Source organism: Petromyzon marinus, chromosome 57 (assembly GCF_048934315.1).
Source record: "Petromyzon marinus isolate PM22_M1 ecotype Great Lakes invasive population chromosome 57, UKy_Petmar_22M1.pri1.0, whole genome shotgun sequence".
In the NCBI taxonomy this organism is placed as follows: domain Eukaryota; kingdom Metazoa; phylum Chordata; class Hyperoartia; order Petromyzontiformes; family Petromyzontidae; genus Petromyzon; species Petromyzon marinus.
Genome location: NC_133723.1, coordinates 6360396 through 6380384, shown reverse-complemented (window position 1 = coordinate 6380384; position 19989 = coordinate 6360396). Strand labels below are relative to the sequence as shown.

The 19989-nt window shown below is 48.6% G+C and overlaps 1 protein-coding gene across 1 annotated transcript in view; it reads left to right on the top strand.

The window, feature by feature from the left end:
* The first annotated feature begins 2329 nt into the window (after window positions 1-2329).
* The window catches only part of LOC116955029 (synaptotagmin-11-like), a 34321-nt gene continuing 16661 nt past the window's right edge, over window positions 2330-19989 (top strand). The window contains exon 1 of the mRNA XM_076052596.1: window positions 2330-2366. Within this exon, the coding sequence (XP_075908711.1) occupies window positions 2330-2366 (37 nt within the window). The remainder of the gene's footprint in view (window positions 2367-19989) is intronic.

Here is a 19989-nt window from a genome sequence, read left to right as displayed (position 1 = left end):
ATACGTTCTACTTAATTAAATATACTTTTTGCTAAATGTTTTCTCCTACAACATCAGAGTGCAGCGCCACATTAAATACGCACTACAATGACAATAGTTTAAAGCGATTTGAAGCATGATTTATTTTCAAAATGGAAATATGTGTTTTTTTTTGGGGGGGGGGGGCAGAGCTTTGTGACGTCATATTTGAGGGGGGGTCTGACTTTTTGTGACGCCGTGTGACGAGGGGGGGGGGGTCAAAAATCGTCCAAAATCGCGTGACGTCATTTATGGACGGCCCCATACCCCTCGTGCAGAGCGCGACGCTGGGTTTCTGCGGAAGCCAGTGCCCGGATTCAGGTCGTTGCGGGTCCTGTAGCATTATGTTGCTATAAAGAGGCCCTAAATTAAACAAAAACACTTAAATATAAAAAACACGTTTTTTTACTTGCATAGTAAAGTCATTGTATTTTTTCATTTGCTATACAGCCAGGTAATACGACAAATCGCTAGCTGTAAACACCCAGTCGTTCATACTCTTTGGTTCTATTGGGTAAAGTCACGCAGGTAAAAAATAAAATAACAAAAAATCACGACGTTTCGGCCACAACACAAGCGGCCTTCATCAGGCGAAGGGACGAGACTGTCTGGAGGACAGCGCTGTCGTTCATAAAAGTTGAAGGCGGTATAGTCCTGTCGTAATAGAGCAAGTGCAGAATCACTGAACCGGAATTGGTAGTTTGAAAGCATTTAGCGTGGGGCCCTTGAAAGTGCGGGGCCCGTAGCTACTACATGTGTAGTAGCAGCAACTACACGTGTAGTAGCTGCTACTACACCACATGTAGTAGCAGTTACTACACGTGAAAGTGCGGGGCCCGTAGCTACTACACGTGGTGTAGCAGCTACTGCTTGTGTAGTAGCAGCTACTGCTTGTGTAGTAGCAGCTACTGCTTGTGTAGTAGCAGCTACTGCTTGTGTAGTAGCAGCTACTGCTTGTGTAGTAGCAGCTACTGCTTGTGTAGTAGCAGCTACTGCTTGTGTAGTAGCAGCTACTGCTTGTGTAGTAGCAGCTACTGCTTGTGTAGTAGCAGCTACTGCGCGTCTAGTAGCAGCTACTGCGCGTCTAGTAGCAGCTACTGCGCGTGTAGTAGCAGCTACTGCGCGTGTAGTAGCAGCTGCTGCGCGTGTAGTAGCAGCTGCTGCGCGTGTAGTAGCAGCTACTGCGCGTCTAGTAGCAGCTACTGCGCGTCTAGTAGCAGCTACTGCGCGTCTAGTAGCAGCTACTGCGCGTGTAGTAGCAGCTACTGCGCGTGTAGTAGCAGCTACTGCGCGTGTAGCTACTTTTGCTTCTACGATAATGCGAAACTCTCATTCGGGGCAATCGCCAAACCTTCCGAACAAAACACAAAACAGGCCATGTGGCAAGACGTTATCCATCCTCTTTAAAACGAGTCCTGAGACTCAACGAGGCTCTCTCGCTCTCTCTCGCGCGCGTGTGACCACTTGGCAACGATCGTACTTATATTTTTTTTTTAAATCAGCTTTGCAAAAAGTGCTATATACACAGTCCGGATAGTCACCGATACGGGCCGGTAAGTGGACAATTTATAGCGAACAAAATAACAGTCCTCGCATATAATAAATAAACACGAAACGTCCATCTGCGTGTGTTTATAATCCGAGTGGCCACTAGGGCGCATGCGCGGCAAACTGGGAGGCGGTTGTAGGTAGTGACGAGTGGGGGTTTGTGGGTGAAGGCAGAGAGAGAGAGAGATAATCACTCTCATCCCGGCTCTCCTCCACAGATCTCCTCTTCTTATCACTGCTCGCAGTGCTCCTCAGAGCCGATCCATCGCAACTCGTAGCCACGACGGTTACCTAATCCACTGCTCACTCGTCTGACCGTCCTGCTTGCTCCTCGTCATCATCAAAGCTCACTCGTCCGGAGTCATCTCCCATCCCAGGGCTCTGGGCGCCTCTCTCACCGCCGTCTCTCGTCACACCGCAACCTCGGCACCATCTCTCGCTTCCATCCTATCACATCACCCTCTCCATCATCATCATCATCTCTCATCGCAGCTTGCTCACACCCCACGCTGCTCATCATCAGCATCGTCACCCAAGGGCACACTCGCACGCACGCACGCAGAACCAGCGACACGCCGGCAGGGCTAATCTGTGCGCTCGGCAGTGGCTGTGTGAGAGAGAGAGAGAGTCGGGGAAGAGCCAGACGAGAAATAGACCCAGGAGAGATAGCGAGCGAGAGAGAGAGGGAGAGGGAGCGGGGACGAGAGGGAGACTGGCGGTATATGGGCGTCGCCCGCATTCAGCACCGCGGACAGCACTCGCCATGGCTGACTCGGTCACCATAAGCCGCACGTCTGCTGGTAAGTGATGCTCGTACAGCGAACGCGACTATTTCATCTAACGTGCGTTTAAATTCACGAGCTATGTTAGCACCATCGCCATCGCATCGATTATCATCGTGACTGACGTAGTGGGTTTTTTTTTTAAAAACCACTGTTACTGTTATTGCAAATCATGTGTTGGACAACGTAGCGTATCCCATGTAACGTCGTATGTGATGAACGGTGCTATCAAGAATTTGCATGCAGCCTTATTTTGGATGATCTGCAAAAAAAAAAGCATGGCTTTTGATTCGTTAAATATTATATATGTGTGTGTCGTGTTTGTTTAACTGTAACAGGCACACCGTACAGAGGAGGGTGATCGCGTGTGTGTGTGTGCGCGCCTGTGTTCGTGTGTGTCGGCGTACATTTCTCGAGCACCACGATTGCTGGAGGATCCGTCGAACGCGGTTGCGTAATTTCCTCTGTTATTTGGGACATGCTCGGCCTTGTTTACGAATCGTAATAACAACGCAGAGAGAGGCAGTGGACAACTTAGGGCAAGGTGGACGTGTGTGTGTGTGTGTTTATTTGCAGCGTTGGGGTGAGGCAATTGGTGGGCGTTGAGAGAGGTCTGATTGCTGTGGGCGTCGTTGTACACAGGAAAAACAACTCCTTATCCCAGTCAACATGCAACGTTGGCCCACCGTTGGTCCAACTATCATACCAACGTTGGCCCAACGTTGGCCCAACGTTGGTCCAACCACCATTCCAACGTTGGTCCAACCACCATTCCAACGTTGTTCCAATCACCATGCCAACGTTGGCCCAACGTTGACCGAACGTTGGCATTATACTGGGGTATACAATAAAAAAAGGAATTGCCCAAACATCCCAATGTAGCCGAACCCTGCTGACGACATACTATTGAAGACCCGGGCTTTTTAATGGTAAATTAACGCATCGGTAACATCTTGAGTTACAGGGTGGCTGCGTTAATGTGTGTGGGGAACGGTGGCGCTGCGCTACGAACCCGGTGACCCGAGTTCCATTCACCGCTCACGGCCACCAATACCGGCGCTAGCGATGATCTGAACAACCGCTCCGAGGCCTCCCCCGCTAGGCCGACTCGGCCTCGAATGAGTCGCCTGGTGCGGTGTTGCAGTAAGCATCGCCACTCGGGGAAACAAAGGCGGCCGGGCGGGCAGGCGCGGCGTGGTGCTGGCCACCCACCCCGGCCGTGTGCCGTGCCTGTCTTAATAGGTGCTCGCTAACAGCACTTGCCCCAACGGTGTAAGGCTATAACGGCGTTGTGGAGAGGGGGGGGGAGGGTATCTTTGTGTGTGTGCGTGCACTGTTGTAGGCTTGGCGTCTTGGTGCGTTGAGATTTAGGGAGCCGGTGTCTGCGTGAACGGGCGTGTCGTTATATTTTTTTTACTGGAATAACATCTACAACTCGCAACACCCTCGCACCCACTTTAAAATATACACGCTAAGTAGAAATACACGTTGTTTCATTCGACATTTTTTATACGTTTTTTTTAAATGGCCTATTTATTTACGTGCCTAAGATTTGTGTGCTTTCCCTACGTACCGTGCAGTGCTGTTGCTAGCGTATTGCACAAGCACGTTGGTGAATGACCACATCGAAACTCGAGCACAATGCAACTCCCGACAGTCGCAAACGTGCATCGAGGATGTTTGCCTGCTCACGGCGTAGATGCACGCACGCATCAACATGACCGGCCGTCGTCAAAATTCGCCTCTGAGTTGTTGCACGAAATCTGCCCCGGGGAGGCCGTGGATCTCGAGGTGACGTCACCTCTAGACCACAGTCGCCTCCGCTGCTGCCGCTGCTGCTGCTGAACAGAATAACACAAAGTGCGATGCGTTTTTATTGTATAACCTGTCAACCCCTTATCAGTGCCCTGCCTGATTACTGACCAATTTCGAGCTGATTGGTGACCCCGTGCCCCGTATAAATCTCAACGTTCATCCTACATCACAAGGGAGAAACACAAACGAATTGGCAATCGCCACGACTACACTCATCACTAGTAAGTACACTCACCACTAAACTCACCACGTGTACACTCACCACGTGTACACTCACCACGTGTACACTCACCACGTGTACACTCACCACGTGTACACTCACCACGTGTACACTCACCACGTGTACACTCACCACTACACTCACCACTACACTCACCACGTGTACACTCACCACGTGTACACTCACCACGTGTACACTCACCACGTGTACACTCACCACGTGTACACTCACCACTACACTCACCACGTGTACACTCACCACTACACTCACCACTAAACTCACCACGTGTACACTCACCACTACACTCACCACTACACTCACCACGTGTACACTCACCACGTGTACACTCACCACTACACTCACCACGTGTACACTCACCACGTGTACACTCACCACGTGTACACTCACCACTACACTCACCACGTGTACACTCACCACGTGTACACTCACCACGTGTACACTCACCACTACACTCACCACGTGTACACTCCCCACTACACTCACCACGTGTACACTCACCACTACACTCACCACTACACTCACCACGTGTACACTCACCACGTGTACACTCACCACTACACTCACCACTACACTCACCACGTGTACACTCACCACTACACTCACCACTACACTCACCACTACACTCACCACGTGTACACTCACCACGTGTACACTCACCACGTGTACACTCACCACTAAACTCACCACGTGTACACTCACCACTAAACTCACCACGTGTACACTCACCACTACACTCACCACTACACTCACCACGTGTACACTCACCACTACACTCACCACGTGTACACTCGCCACTACACTCACCACGTGTACACTCACCACTACACTCACCACGTGTACACTCACCACTAAACTCACCACGTGTACACTCACCACGTGTACACTCACCACGTGTACACTCACCACTACACTCACCACGTGTACACTCACCACGTGTACACTCACCACGTGTACACTCACCACTACACTCACCACTACACTCACCACGTGTACACTCACCACGTGTACACTCACCACGTGTACACTCACCACGTGTACACTCACCACTACACTCACCACGTGTACACTCACCACTACACTCACCACGTGTACACTCACCACTAAACTCACCACGTGTACATTCACCACTACACTCACCACGTGTACACTCACCACTACACTCACCACGTGTACACTCACCACTACACTCACCACGTGTACACTCACCACGTGTACACTCACCACGTGTACACTCACCACTACACTCACCACGTGTACACTCACCACTAAACTCACCACGTGTACACTCACCACGTGTACACTCACCACGTGTACACTCACCACTACACTCACCACGTGTACACTCACTACTACACTCACCACGTGTACACTCACCACGTGTACACTCACCACGTGTACACTCACCACTAAACTCACCACGTGTACACTCACCACGTGTACACTCACCACTACACTCACCACGTGTACACTCACCACTACACTCACCACGTGTACACTCACCACTACACTCACCACGTGTACACTCACTACTACACTCACCACGTGTACACTCACCACTACACTCACCACGTGTACACTCACCACTACACTCACCACTACACTCACCACTACACTCACCACGTGTACACTCACCACTACACTCACCACGTGTACACTCACCACTACACTCACCACGTGTACACTCACCACTACACTCACCACGTGTACACTCACCACTACACTCACCACGTGTACACTCACCACGTGTACACTCACCACTACACTCACCACGTGTACACTCACCACTACACTCACCACGTGTACACTCACTACTACACTCACCACGTGTACACTCACCACTACACTCACCACGTGTACACTCACCACTACACTCACCACTACACTCACCACTACACTCACCACGTGTACACTCACCACTACACTCACCACGTGTACACTCACCACTACACTCACCACGTGTACACTCACCACTACACTCACCACGTGTACACTCACCACTACACTCACCACGTGTACACTCACCACGTGTACACTCACCACTACACTCACCACGTGTACACTCACCACTACACTCACCACGTGTACACTCACCACTACACTCACCACGTGTACACTCACCACGTGTACACTTACCACGTGTACACTCACCACGTGTACACTCACCACTACACTCACCACGTGTACACTCACCACGTGTACACTCACCACGTCTACACTCACCACTACACTCACCACGTGTACACTCACCGCCACACTCACCACGTGTACACTCACCACTACACTCACCACGTGTACACTCATCACGTGTACACTCACCACTACACTCACTACGTGTACACTCACCACTACACTCACCACGTGTACACTCACCACTACACTCACCACGTGTACACTCACCACTACACTCACCACGTGTACACTCACCACTACACTCACCACGTGTACACTCACCACTACACTCACCACGTGTACACTCACCACTACACTCACCACGTGTACACTCACCACTACACTCACCACGTGTACACTCACCACTACACTCACCACGTGTACACTCACCACTACACTCACCACGTGTACACTCACCACTACACTCACCAAAGTGTACACTCACCACTACACTCACCACGTGTACACTCACCACTACACTCACCACGTGTACACTCACCACTACACTCACCACGTGTACACTCACCACTACACTCACCACGTGTACACTCACCACTACACTCACCACGTGTACACTCACCACTACACTCACCACGTGTACACTCATCACTACACTCACCACGTGTACACTCACCACGTGTACACTCACCACTACACTCACCACGTGTACACTCACCACTACACTCACCACATGTACACTCATCACTACACTCACCACGTGTACACTCACCACTACACTCACCACGTGTACACTCACCACTACACTCACCACGTGTACACTCACCACTACACTCACCACGTGTACACTCACCACTACGCTCACCACGTGTACACTCACCACTACGCTCACCACGTGTACACTCACCACTACACTCACCACGTGTACACTCACCACTACACTCACCACGTGTACACACTCACCACGTGTACACTCACCACTACATACCTGCCAACCCCTTATTAGTGCCCTACCTTATTGCAGACAAATTTAGACCTTATTGCTCACCCCGTGCCCCTTATAAATCGCAACGTTCATGCTACAAAGTCACCATCACAAGGACAGAAACACAAAGACACATTTTTGTGCTGCTGCTCGTATTGAAACGGCTGTAGGCCGTATGGACCTGCAAACTCAATTTTCCCGTACAAGAATACGGGGCAAACCGTGATGGGTTGACAGCTTTGTAATCAGCGCTTAATACCTCGACAAAACGACGCCTTATGTACATTATTAACGCGTCGAGCGTTGAACGTTGTGGTTGTTAAATGGCACAGTTCGTTAACACGAGCGATGTCGATGTTGTTTAGTCCTCACGGCGAGAGAAGGATGGTGGTGATGGTGGTGGTGGTTTATGCGTGTGCGACTTGATTAGTGGGGAGCGGTGGTGTAGCGGTTAGCGGTACGAACCCATACAGTGTCAACCCTTCACGGCTTACCCCGTATTCTTGCAGAGGGAAATTGAGTTTGCAGGTCCATTCGGCGTACAGACGTTTCAACACGGGCAAAAACATTGTTTGTGTTTATTTGTTTGCGTTTCTCCCTGGTGGTGGGGACTTTGTAGGATGAACGTTGAGCTTTATAAAGGGCACGGGGTGACCATTTAGATCTGAATTGGTCTGTAATAAGGTAGGGCACTGATAAGGGGTTGACAGGTTTGCGAACCTGGCGACCCCGGGTTCGATTCCAGCTCACGGCCAACACCAAGTGACGATTATTTGAACCGGTCACTGGGCCTCACCCTCCTAGGTCAACTCGGCCTCAAATGAGTACCTGGGTGCGGTGCGTAAACATCGCCACTGGGGAGACAAAGGCGGCCGGGCGTGGTTGCTGGCCACCCACCCCCTCGTGCGTGCCGTGCCGGCCTTCATAGGTGCTGCTCGCTAACAGCACTTGCCCCCTACAGTCTGTTACAGGCTACACGGTGAGGGGTTGTTTTTGTCTTTTTTAGTTTTAAATGATTAGGCAGATGCTGAATGCGGCCGGGCTAACGAAAGTATTCTCTTTTTTTATTCCATCTTTTTAATTTGGTGCAAAGTTGTGTAACAGCGCGAAGCTTGCACGAGGTATAATGTGCCCACGCTTCGCGGCGAAGTTCCACGTTCGTCCTAAGTGCGTTACAATTGTCGCCACAACGCATACATACAAGGTGACTGCGCCGTGCAAACGCATTTGACGATTCCGTTGCATTCTAACAACGCCTCGGCAATTGGCACTTCGCTAGGCCTCGGCAAAGGTAAAAGGTAAAAACAACGAACCTGCCTTTACCCTATATTTTACCCTTACCCCATACAAATTGCCCGATCACAGGGTAATTTCTGGGGTACTACTACACATGAACAAGGTTTGTAACAGGTAAATGCTAGACAGAGCGCTTTATTCATCTATAGAATGATCTCAATTATTCCAATTTTAAATGGAGGCCACGGACTTCGCCACGGAGCTTTTAGCGAGCGGTAAACAAAGTGTTTACGGTAAACAAGGTGTGTACTGTAAACACCTTGTTTACCTGGTAAACAAGGTGTTTATGGTAAACAAGGTGTTTACCGTAAACAAAGTGTTTACGGTAAACAAGGTAGTAGGTAAACAAGGTGTTTACGGTAAACAAGGTGTTTACGGTAAACAAAGTGTTTACGGTAAACAAGGTAGTAGGTAAACAAGGTGTTTACGGTAAACAAGGTGTTTACGGTAAACAAGGTGTTTACGGTAAACAGGTGTTTATGGTAAACAAGGTGTTTACCGGGTAAACAAGGTGTTTACGGTAAACAAGGTGTGTACGGTAAACAAGGTGTTTACGGTAAACAAGGTGTTTACGGTAAACAAGGTGTGTACGGTAAACAAGGTGTTTACGGTAAACAAGGTGTTTACCGGGTAAACAAGGTGTTTACGGTAAACAAGGTGTTTACGGTAAACAAGGTGTGTACGGTAAACAAGGTGTTTACGGTAAACAAGGTGTTTACCGGGTAAACAAGGTGTTTACGGTAAACAAGGTGTTTACGGTAAACAAGGTGTCTACGGTAAACAAGGTGTTTACGGTAAACAAGGTGTTTACGGTAAACAAGGTGTTTATGGTAAACAAGGTGTTTACCGGGTAAACAAGGTGTTTACGGTAAACAAGGTGTGTACGGTAAACAAGGTAGTAGGTAAACAAGGTGTTTACGGTAAACAAGGTGTTTATGGTAAACAAGGTGTTTACCGGGTAAACAAGGTGTTTACGGTAAACAAGGTGTTTACGGTAAACAAGGTAGTAGGTAAACAAGGTGTTTATGGTACACAAGGTGTTTACTGTAAACAAGGTGTGTACGGTAAACAAGGTGTGTACGGTAAACAAGGTGTGTACGGTAAACAAGGTGTTTACGGTAAACAAGGTGTTTACGGTAAACAAGGTGTGTACGGTAAACAAGGTGTTTACGGTAAACAAGGTGTTTACGGTAAACAAGGTAGTAGGTAAACAAGGTGTTTACGGTAAACAAGGTGTTTACGGTAAACAAGGTATTTACGGTAAACAAGGTGTTTACGGTAAACAAGGTGTGTACGGTAAACAAGGTGTGTACGGTAAACAAGGTGTTTACGGTAAACAAGGTGTTTACGGTAAACAAGGTGTGTACGGTAAACAAGGTGTTTACCGGGTAAACAAGGTGTGTACGGTAAACAAGGTGTTTACGGTAAACAAGGTGTTTACCGTAAACAAGGTGTTTATGGTAAACAAGGTGTTTACGGTAAACAAGGTGTTTACGGTAAACAAGGTGTTTACGGTAACCAAGGTGTGTACGGTAAACAAGGTGTTTACGGTAAACAAGGTGTTTACGGTAAACAAGGTGTGTACGGTAAACAAGGTGTGTACGGTAAACAATGTAGTAGGTAAACAAGGTGTTTATGGTAAACAAGGTGTTTATGGTAAACAAGGTGTTTACGGTAAACAAGGCAGTAGGTGAACAAGGTGTTTACGGTAAACAAGGTGTTTACTGTCCAGAAGGTAGTGGGTAAACAAGGTATTTACGGTAAACAAGGTGTTTACGGTAAAGAAGGTGTTTACCGGGTAAACAAGGTGTATATGGTAAACAAGGTGTTTATGGTAAAAAAGGTATTTACTGGGTAAACAAGGTCTTTACGGTAAACAAGGTGTTTTTGGTAAACAAGGTAGTAGGTAAACAAGGTGTTTACGGGAAACAAGGTAGTAGGTAAACAAGGTGTTTATGGTAAACAAGGTGTTTACGGTAAACAAGGTGTTTACGGTAAACAAGGTAGTAGGTAAACAAGGTGTTTACGGTAAACAAGGTAGTAGGTAAACAAGGTGTTTACGGTAAACAAGGTGTTTACCGGGTAAACAAGGTGTGTACGGTAAGCAAGGTGTTTACCGGGTAAACAAGGTGTATACGGTAAACAAGGTGTTTACGGTAAACAAGGTGTTTACCGGGTAAACAAGGTATTTACGGTAAACAAGGTAGTAGGTAAACAAGGTATTTACCGGGTAAACAAGGTATTTACTGGGTAAACAAGGTGTTCATGGTAAACAAGGTGTTTACGGTAAGCAAGGTGTTTACCGGGTAATTATTCCACGCTACCTTTACCCTACCCTTTACCTTACCCCTTGGCATGTCGACACCTTTACCTTTACCCTTGTACCCGGTAAAAAGGGTAAATTACCTTACCTTGCCGAGGCCTACACTTCACGTTGATACAGTTGGCCCGTGTCGCTTCCGAATTAACATTCGTGCAACGCTGAACACGTTTATCACTAAAATGGGTAGAAACACGGCGACGCATATACCGTGTCAACCCATCACGGTTTGCCAGGTACATACGGCGTACAACCGTCTCAATAGGGCACATTGTATAGTGTAGTGTATAGTGTGTAGTGTAGTGTGTAGCGTAGTGTGTAGTGTATAGTGTAGTGTATAGTGTGTAGTGTAGTGTGTAGTGTATAGTGTGTAGTGTAGTGTGTAGTGTATAGTGTAGTGTATAGTGTAGTGTATAGTGTAGTGTATAGTGTAGTGTGTAGTGTAGTGTGTAGTGTAGTGTATAGTAGTGTATAGTATAGTCTATAGTGTAGGAGTGTAGTGTATAGTGTAGTGTATAGTAGTGTATAGTGTAGTGTATAGTGTAGTGTATAGTAGTGTATAGTGCAGTGTGTAGTGTAGTGTATAGTGTAGTGTATAGTAGCATACCTGTCAACCCATACGGTTCATATCCCGTATTCTTGTACAAGGAAATTGAGTGTTCAGGTTCATACGGCGTGCAGCCGTTTCAATATGGGCATCAACAAAAACAATTGTGTCTGTGTTTCTCTCCCGGTGATGGGGGGCTTTATAGGATGAACGTTGGAATTTATAAGGGGCACGGGTTGACCAATAAGGTCTGAGTTGGTCTGTAATAAGGTGGGGCACTGTGATAAGGGGTTGACAGCTTTGAGATTCTGTTGCATTACAACGCCTCGGCCCATTGGGGGCCGTCCATAAATGACGTCACGCACCTAGGGGGGGGGGGACAGACATTTGTGACGATGTGTGACGAGGGGGGGGGGTGGTTTGAGAAATATGACGTCACATCAAAATGCGCAACTTTAAATAAATATAGACAACATGTTCTACTTAATTAAATAGACTTTTTAATAAAAGTGTTCACCTACAACATCGATTTGAAGCATGTTTTCTTTTCAAAATGGAAATATGGTTTGGGGGGGGGGGAAAGCTTTGTGACGTCATATTTGGGGGGGGTCTGACTTTTTGTGACGCCGTGTGACGAAAGGGGAGGGGGGGTCAAAAATCGCGTGACGTCATTTATGGACGGCCCCTTGGCACTTCACGTATATACAGTTGCCCGCAACGCTTCCAAATTCACATTCGTGCAACGCTGGACACGTCTTTTTTGTCACTCAAGAGGGTAATAAACACCGTAACGGTATATCCTTAGCTCTTTCGGTAAAGTCACGTTGAAGGGAAACAATAAAATAATATATATATAAAACAATAAAATTTCTCACGACGTTTCGACCATAACACAAACGGTGATGACGACCGTTTGTGTTATGGTCGAAACGTCGTGACAATTTTTATTTTTTATATATATTTTATTATTTTATTGTTTCCCTTCAACGTGACTTTACCGAAAGAGCTAAGAATATGAATTACTGCAGTCACGAAAGCTTTAAATCAAAATTTAACCACCGTAACGGATTTAACAACAACAACAACGACGAAGACGACGACAAATATCCGAGGATAAACCTTTGAGATCCCGCGAATTGCATTTCGCAGCGCGAATAGGCAAAGCCTGGCGACGCGACGCGAGCGAGCAGAGCGGCGATTGGCTGTGCCCGCCGCACGTGACGTGGCGCCGCTCGCAGGTTTGGGCCAATGGCGGGGCGCGGAGGTCGGGATCCGCGTGCTAGTGCGAACGACGATTTTTTTATTTTTAAAAAAGTGTTTAAGGGGGGGAGAGGGGTGTGGCCTTTTAATGTGTTGCGTGGTTAATGACCTCACGCTTATAGTGGTGAACGTTTGTGTCAAAGATTAAAAGCGATTGAGATGTGAATGGGTTGCGTACGGCGCCTCAGAGAGGGAATGATCTTCTCATCCGGTTGCCGATTTGAATGAACGCGTGATGCCGAATTTCCACCCCCCCCCCGCCGCCCCCAATTCACTCCTGGGATTTATTTACTGTTTTTTCATATCTCGCTCACCCATTCACAGTGCGCGATCATTATCTTAACACGCAGTGGGGGGGGGGGGGGGGGCGGTTGCAGCCTAATATTGATAATTCTTCATTGTTTCTATTTGAGTTTAGGCTGCGTAGTTTAAATTATCTGTGTTAGATTGTTATTGTGTGTGTGTCGTGTCGCCCTCTACCACCCAACACGGCCAAAACGAATTCTGTTTTGATTAAACAGCGCGTTTTGATGTGTTTTTTCATTACCTTTTAGTTCTCAAAAGGCTGCAGATTGCTTGACGCAGTTGCAAACGGAAATGTCTCTGTCTTAATTTGCTAGATTTGTCCATGAGAATCGCTCGCTCAAATTGCCGGCGAGCTGAGGCGTGTTGGGTGGCGGAGGGTGATACAACACACATCTGGTCAGATCATTCATTACTCCCTATAATGTAATTACGATTTATACGATATCCGCTTAACGCTTTATGCGATTTGCTATCTCCATACCTGTCAACCCATACGGTTTACCCCGTATTCTTGTACAGGGAAATTTCGTTGTTACATCCATACGGCGGTACAACCGTTTCAATACGGGCACCAACATTTTGTTGTCTGTTTGTGTTTCTGTTCTTGTGATGGTGACTTTGTAGGATGAACGTTGAGATGTTTAAGGGGCACGGGGTGAGCAATAAGATCTAAATTGGTTTGTAATAAAGTAGAGGGCACTGATAAGGGGTTGACAGGTATGTAGTGGTGAGTGTACTTGTGGTGAGTGTACACGTGGTGAGTGTACACGTGGTGAGTATAGTGGTGAGTGTACTTGTGGTGAGTGTACAAGTGGTGAGTTTAGTGGTGAGTGTGCTAGTGGTGAGTGTAGTAGTGGTGAGTATCTATTTGTGTTTCTCCCTTGTGATGGGACTTTGTAGAATGAATGTTGAGATTTATAAGGGCATGGGGTGACGAATACGGTCTGAATTGGTCTGTAATAAGGTAGGGCACTGATAAGGGGTTTCCTGTTATATGTGACTACTCTGGTTCGTTGTACTCTACTCCTATGTACGATTTACGTATTGTGTCCTCATTCATCTATCCACTCTCTGGTATTTTGTCCAGTACAGTATATGATTTGCACGATATCATTCGAGTAGACAATACATTATCCAGTGCGGTATATGAGCGTAGGCCGCATAGTATCTGAGTCACAATATGGTGTTGGTGTCACTGCTGTGATTCGCTGTACAGGGGGGGGGTCACAAGACATCTGGACCATCCTGTACAGTGTCAGGGTTCGGTTTCACATTAAGACCAGAACAGGACGTCTCCACAATTCTGTTTGTCGCCTGACGATGCTGGTTGTGACCACCGGCGAAACGTCGTACTCGAATTGTAACTGTTGTGCAGTCACGAAAGCTTCAAATCTAGAATTGATAACCTCTACGGGGAGGGCTTTCACTTATCTGTTAGAGCTATCAGCAGACAACGGGACAAGAAGTCACAGCTCATCGAGACGCTGACCTTCCTCAAAAGATGCCGCGACCACTTAAAGGACGCGACCTGGGCTTGGCTGTCTTCACTCCAACACTGTCCTCTGGACAGTACGGTCCCTTCACCTGATGAAGGCCACTTGTGTTGTGGCCGAAACGTCGTGATTTTTTTGTTGTTTATTTTTTTACTTACGTGACTTTACCGAATAGAACCAAAGAGTAAGTGTCTGAAGGTTTTGTTAAATGTCTTGTAGGGTCTCCAAATGATCTGTGGGTTTCCATTAGGGTCTGAAAGGTCCTTGAGGGGGGGTCCCTTAAGGGTATGTGGGGGTCTTTCATGACTTTTAGGGTCTCTATGACATTGAGTCCGTAGGTCTAAACGGTATTCGCAATATATATATATATGTCTCTGTTGACTCGGTGGTACACATCTTGCGATCCAACGCTTCTCGGAGGCAAGGGTTGGTGAATCACGCGGAGCTGGGCATGACGTTCCGGTGCAGCAGGTGGGCTCGTGGCCCTGTCTCGACATAGCCACTGTGAACGCCCCTAGGCATGCTTGGGTTTTCTCTGGGCCCTCTGGAATTGGCCGAACGTCCAAACGTGGCGGGCTGGACCACCCTCGTGAAAACAAAGCATCTTGAGACTCATTGAGGCTTCTTGGCAGCTTTTTTTTCTTCCGTCTGCTTTAAACGTGAAGGTTTCACGACGGGGATGGGGCGATAGCATCGCGTGGCCAGGGACTCGATGGACTGGTCGTGGAGTTCAGCCTTTTTTTGCGGTGCTCTTTGCATGTGTGATGCCGTGTAATATCAATGTTGTCGTTGTTGTCGTTATTATGCTCTGGACTTTTTTTTTTGCTGATATCAGGAGCTTAAGCGTTTCCAGTCACGCTTGCCTGGTTCGTGCTGTGATCCTCTCCATAGCCCTGTGTCGCGTTCATGTTGTGTCTCTGTCGGGTGTTCGTATCCTTGTCGTCGTTAATGTTGCGGCACATGCTGTTTAGCGTTGTGCGACAGCATTCACGCGAACGGCGTGATATAAAATACAATGCATATTCATATTCATTGCGAAGACGGCAGCGACACATGGGGAGGCTTTTGCAACCAGAAGTGGATAGACCGTGGCCGGTGATGACGAGGATGATGCCGCTGATTGACGGCGGCGACAATGATCGTTGAGGTCAGACGATATCTGGAGAGGTTTTTTTTGCCGCAACACTCCCACAGGTCTGCGCTTGGTGTGTACGGATTCTCGGGCACGTGGAAGCGACGGGGGGGCGGGGGGGGGTGGTGGTGATTCGTTCGCGTGGTTGTGTGCTCGTTGTGCGTGAACGTCCGTAGACGTTAACCGCTGGTAAAGAGGGAACCCCGTGTGGGGGTTCTACAGGGCTCTCTCGAGTGGTCAATAGCGGCGGTGGCGTTCAACAAAAGTTGTCCGCATTTTCTGAGCCAGTTATGGGCATCACCCACGGGTCGACTGAAATGACACCTGGACACGGTGCTGGTTATGAGACGAAGGGACCTCGCTCGAGAGAGCCCACCGTTTTTGCGTCCACGGCAATGAGACCGCATTCGCCGGTCGACCGCGCCGATCCAAAAATACCACCGACACGAAAATCGACGCGGTGCTGGCCCACGTAGGCGCTCGCCAACAGCGCTGGTTCGAGCGACCCACTGTGAGAAGCTTAGCGTAGATGGGGGGGGGTGGGGGGGGCCTTTGTAAGCGTCTCATCGGGGTGAGCAGGGACTATAATTGTGCATTGAGGTCACGGCGAGAAACAGATCTCTGGGTGGGTTGGGTTGGCGGGAGATGGAGAAGGGCGGATTTTGACGCAAGACCCCACCCAGAGTCACCAGCCGGTGACATCAGCTGTCTCCAGCCAGCTGGGGGGTGGGGGCGGTTGGTTGGGTGGGTGGCTTGCAGTGCCTCCAGCCCCTCATTCCCTGACTGGCAACAACAGCAGCAGCAGCTACAAATAACAATCTATTATTCATCTCATCGGAGAAGCGTGGAGGAAATGATGATGGATGACAGCACGATACGGTACTGCGATGATCGATACATAATAACGATGATAATATAAATGATCATAATATAATAGGTGGTTTACCTCGGTTGGGAAATTTGAGAATGTGTGTAATTGTTATTTCCGGGCATGGCTATCATCGGTGGCGAGTGACATCTGAGACAATCCTGGGCCCCCTCCTGCCCACGCCATCACCACCAACACGTACACAATAGAGAGGTGAAGTATGGTCAAGCATCCTCCTACGGCCGACGCGGCATGGCTGAGCCTTCTTCCAGCAGTGGATTGGAAAAGGGGTGTGAAATATTCCGTGTTTAACCGCTGTAGCGATTTTACAACGTACGATCGGTGGCAATTTTCATGATAACTCTGCGTATGCATTATTGCGTACCTCGTGTTTATTACATACTACATTAAAAACAAAAACTCAAGTATTGTTTGCGAAGTAGCGTCAGTCAATTGCGACGCCGGTATAGACGCTGTGAGCTCGACAGACTTCAGAAACACCGCGCTCGACGCCCTTGATCCAGACGGCGCGGGAAGGCATTCATACAGCGGTGGATTAACAAAAGGGCTGTGAGTGATTGTTCTCACCATATCCACTGTCAATTGTAAACGAGGCTCTGCAACATTGCAATGGGACCGCCCGCTTGTGATTGCGCGAGGATTTTTAATTTTGATCGGACGGCAGTGACACTGCTGTTCTCGGTGCAGATGGAATTTCGAGAGCGGTAATTGTAATCGATGCTCGCTCTTAATTATATATATATATTTTCTCTCTCCCTGCCAACCTCGCTGACATCACCACCCCCACCGCCCACCTCAAATAATTGGGCTGTAATTGTTCCAATTACAGTGGAGGGGGGGGGGCATCGGAGTACGAGCTGGAACATCCATTCCTCGATCCCTCCGCATACCACCATGTTGATCTCTTTATCCAATAAACCACTCGTCCATCCGACCATCCATCCACCTAAAGCCATCCTTCCTCCACCCATTTACCCGTCCATGTATCCAACCGTTCACTCAACTCTCCGTCCATTAATTCACTCATGCATCCTTCCATTCGGCCATCCGCCCATCCACCACATGCAACGATAACATCCTTAAATCCATCTGTCCTCGCATTCACCCATCCATGCTTCCTTCTGTCCATCCACCCATTGATCTGCCCATCCGTCCATCCACCTATTCACAAATCTATCCACCCACGCATTCTTCCACATCTTCACCCATCCAATTGTACCTCTCTCCATTTACTCACCCGTTGAGCTACCCACCCATCTCCCATTCAGCCATTTCATTCACTCAAACATCCATCCACCCTTCCATCCGTCCACCCATCCATTTATCCATCAATCAAACTATCCCCTTATCGCTCACCCCACCCAACCACACGCGCACGCGCACACACACACACGCGCACACACGGCGTTCATTTGTTGTTTCATCCGCGTGCCAGCTGCCGTCTCGCGGCAATTTGGCCTCATTCGGTCCGTCCGGTCGCGCGCTTAATGGGCCAAACGCGAGGGGCGAGCGGAGGCGAAGTTCTCGCGCGAAGTGTCCAGGGCGGAGGCAATTTACGGCCAACGCGACGCTGGAACGCGTCGCTCGCCACGCGGCGAACAGCGGCGCGCGCGTGCGGTGGCCTGAGGCCGGTTCGGGGTGATGGACGGTGGCGGCGCCGGTCCATTGGGACCCCCTCGGAAGAAATTATTTGAGGGCCCCCTCCACCCCAGCACCCCCCCCCCCCCACATCAACCTGCCCCCCCCCGCCTTTTCAATTCACAACGTCCTTGTAGTCGTGCGATATGACAGAACAGATCTATAGGCAAGAGGTATTGATGTAGCGATTATTATAAGGAAAGATGCAGGCTAGATTTTAGATCGGAGAGATTAACAGTCGCGTTATGCACATTAGCTCCTCGTGTTTATTGGGATTTCAATTCGGGCTGAAATTCGATGTTGCACCTCGTGTTTATTTTTTAATTTGTGAATCCAGTGTGAGGGGGGGGCCCATTAGAAGTTTTTTTTGGGGGGGGGCATGGTGGCGTGGGCGGTGGGGGGGGGGTCGATAAGCTTCTGCTTGTTCCGAGCGCTGGCACGCGTTGATGGACTCTGCTTGGGGGGAACGTCGAAGGGTTTCTCGATCCTGTCTCCGCGGCGACTTGCGGCACGCGGCTCGGCCCACACGCGGCAAGGGGCGCTGCTTTGATCTCGGGTTTCATTCTCGGCATTCCCTCGCGTCGCCAAATTCTCTATTCGTTTGTTATCAAGTCGAAGTCTGCGTCGTACCGTCAAGAAAAAACACACACACCCCCCACCCCCATCACCACCACCTTGTAAAGGCGAGCGTATCGGTAAAGGAATAAATGTGGCTCCTAAAAAATATAATAATGTTTGAGCCCTATCCCTCCACCAGAATGCCGAGCGGGCGGCAACAATCGGCACCACCGTCTGTCGCAGTAGGCGAGAGAGGTGGTTCTCGAAGCGCTGCAAATCGCTTGCGCTGAGAGTCAGAATTCCGTCGTCATTGGCACAACGCTGCCTCGCAAAACAGGCTCGATAAATGTGCTCAGACGAATTGCGAATTCGATTCTACGTGGCTCAAAATGTTGTTTTTAATATTAAATGTATTCTATCAAACAAAAATATAATAAATAGCGTCACCATCAGCAGCGGATGCTTTCAGCCGGGCTACGGCGGGCGGTGGTAGTGGCTATGCACGCAACTGCCTCTCATCTCGCGTTGTGGAGGGGCAGTGTCGGGGGGGGGGGTTGGTGGATCACACACAGCTGTGGTGAAACTCCATTCCCGTGGGTGTCGAGGAGGAGCCCGTACCCCGGCTCGCCAGCAGAAGGCAGTACAGGAAGTAGACGAATGCCCGGCATGAGATCTTTCTTGTCAGTATCAAAACATAAGAATAACTTTTACCCTTTCTGGCAATAAAGCACGTTAACAAACAAAAAAACCCGCCACTTTTTTCAAATTTTCTTGCTGTGGTTTTCACACCTGATGATGATTGCTTGTGTTGCAGTCGAAACGTCGTGAGAATTTTATTGTTTTATATTTGTATTATTTTATTGTTTCCCTTCTACGTGACTTTACCGAAAGAACCAAGAATATAAGAATATAAAACAGGTGTTAAGATTTCGATTTAAAGCTTTCGTGACTGCAGGGATTCATCTTCTTGGTTCTTCATTTTTATTTTATTGTTTTTTTTATTATTTCCCTTCTACGTGACTTTACCGAAAGAA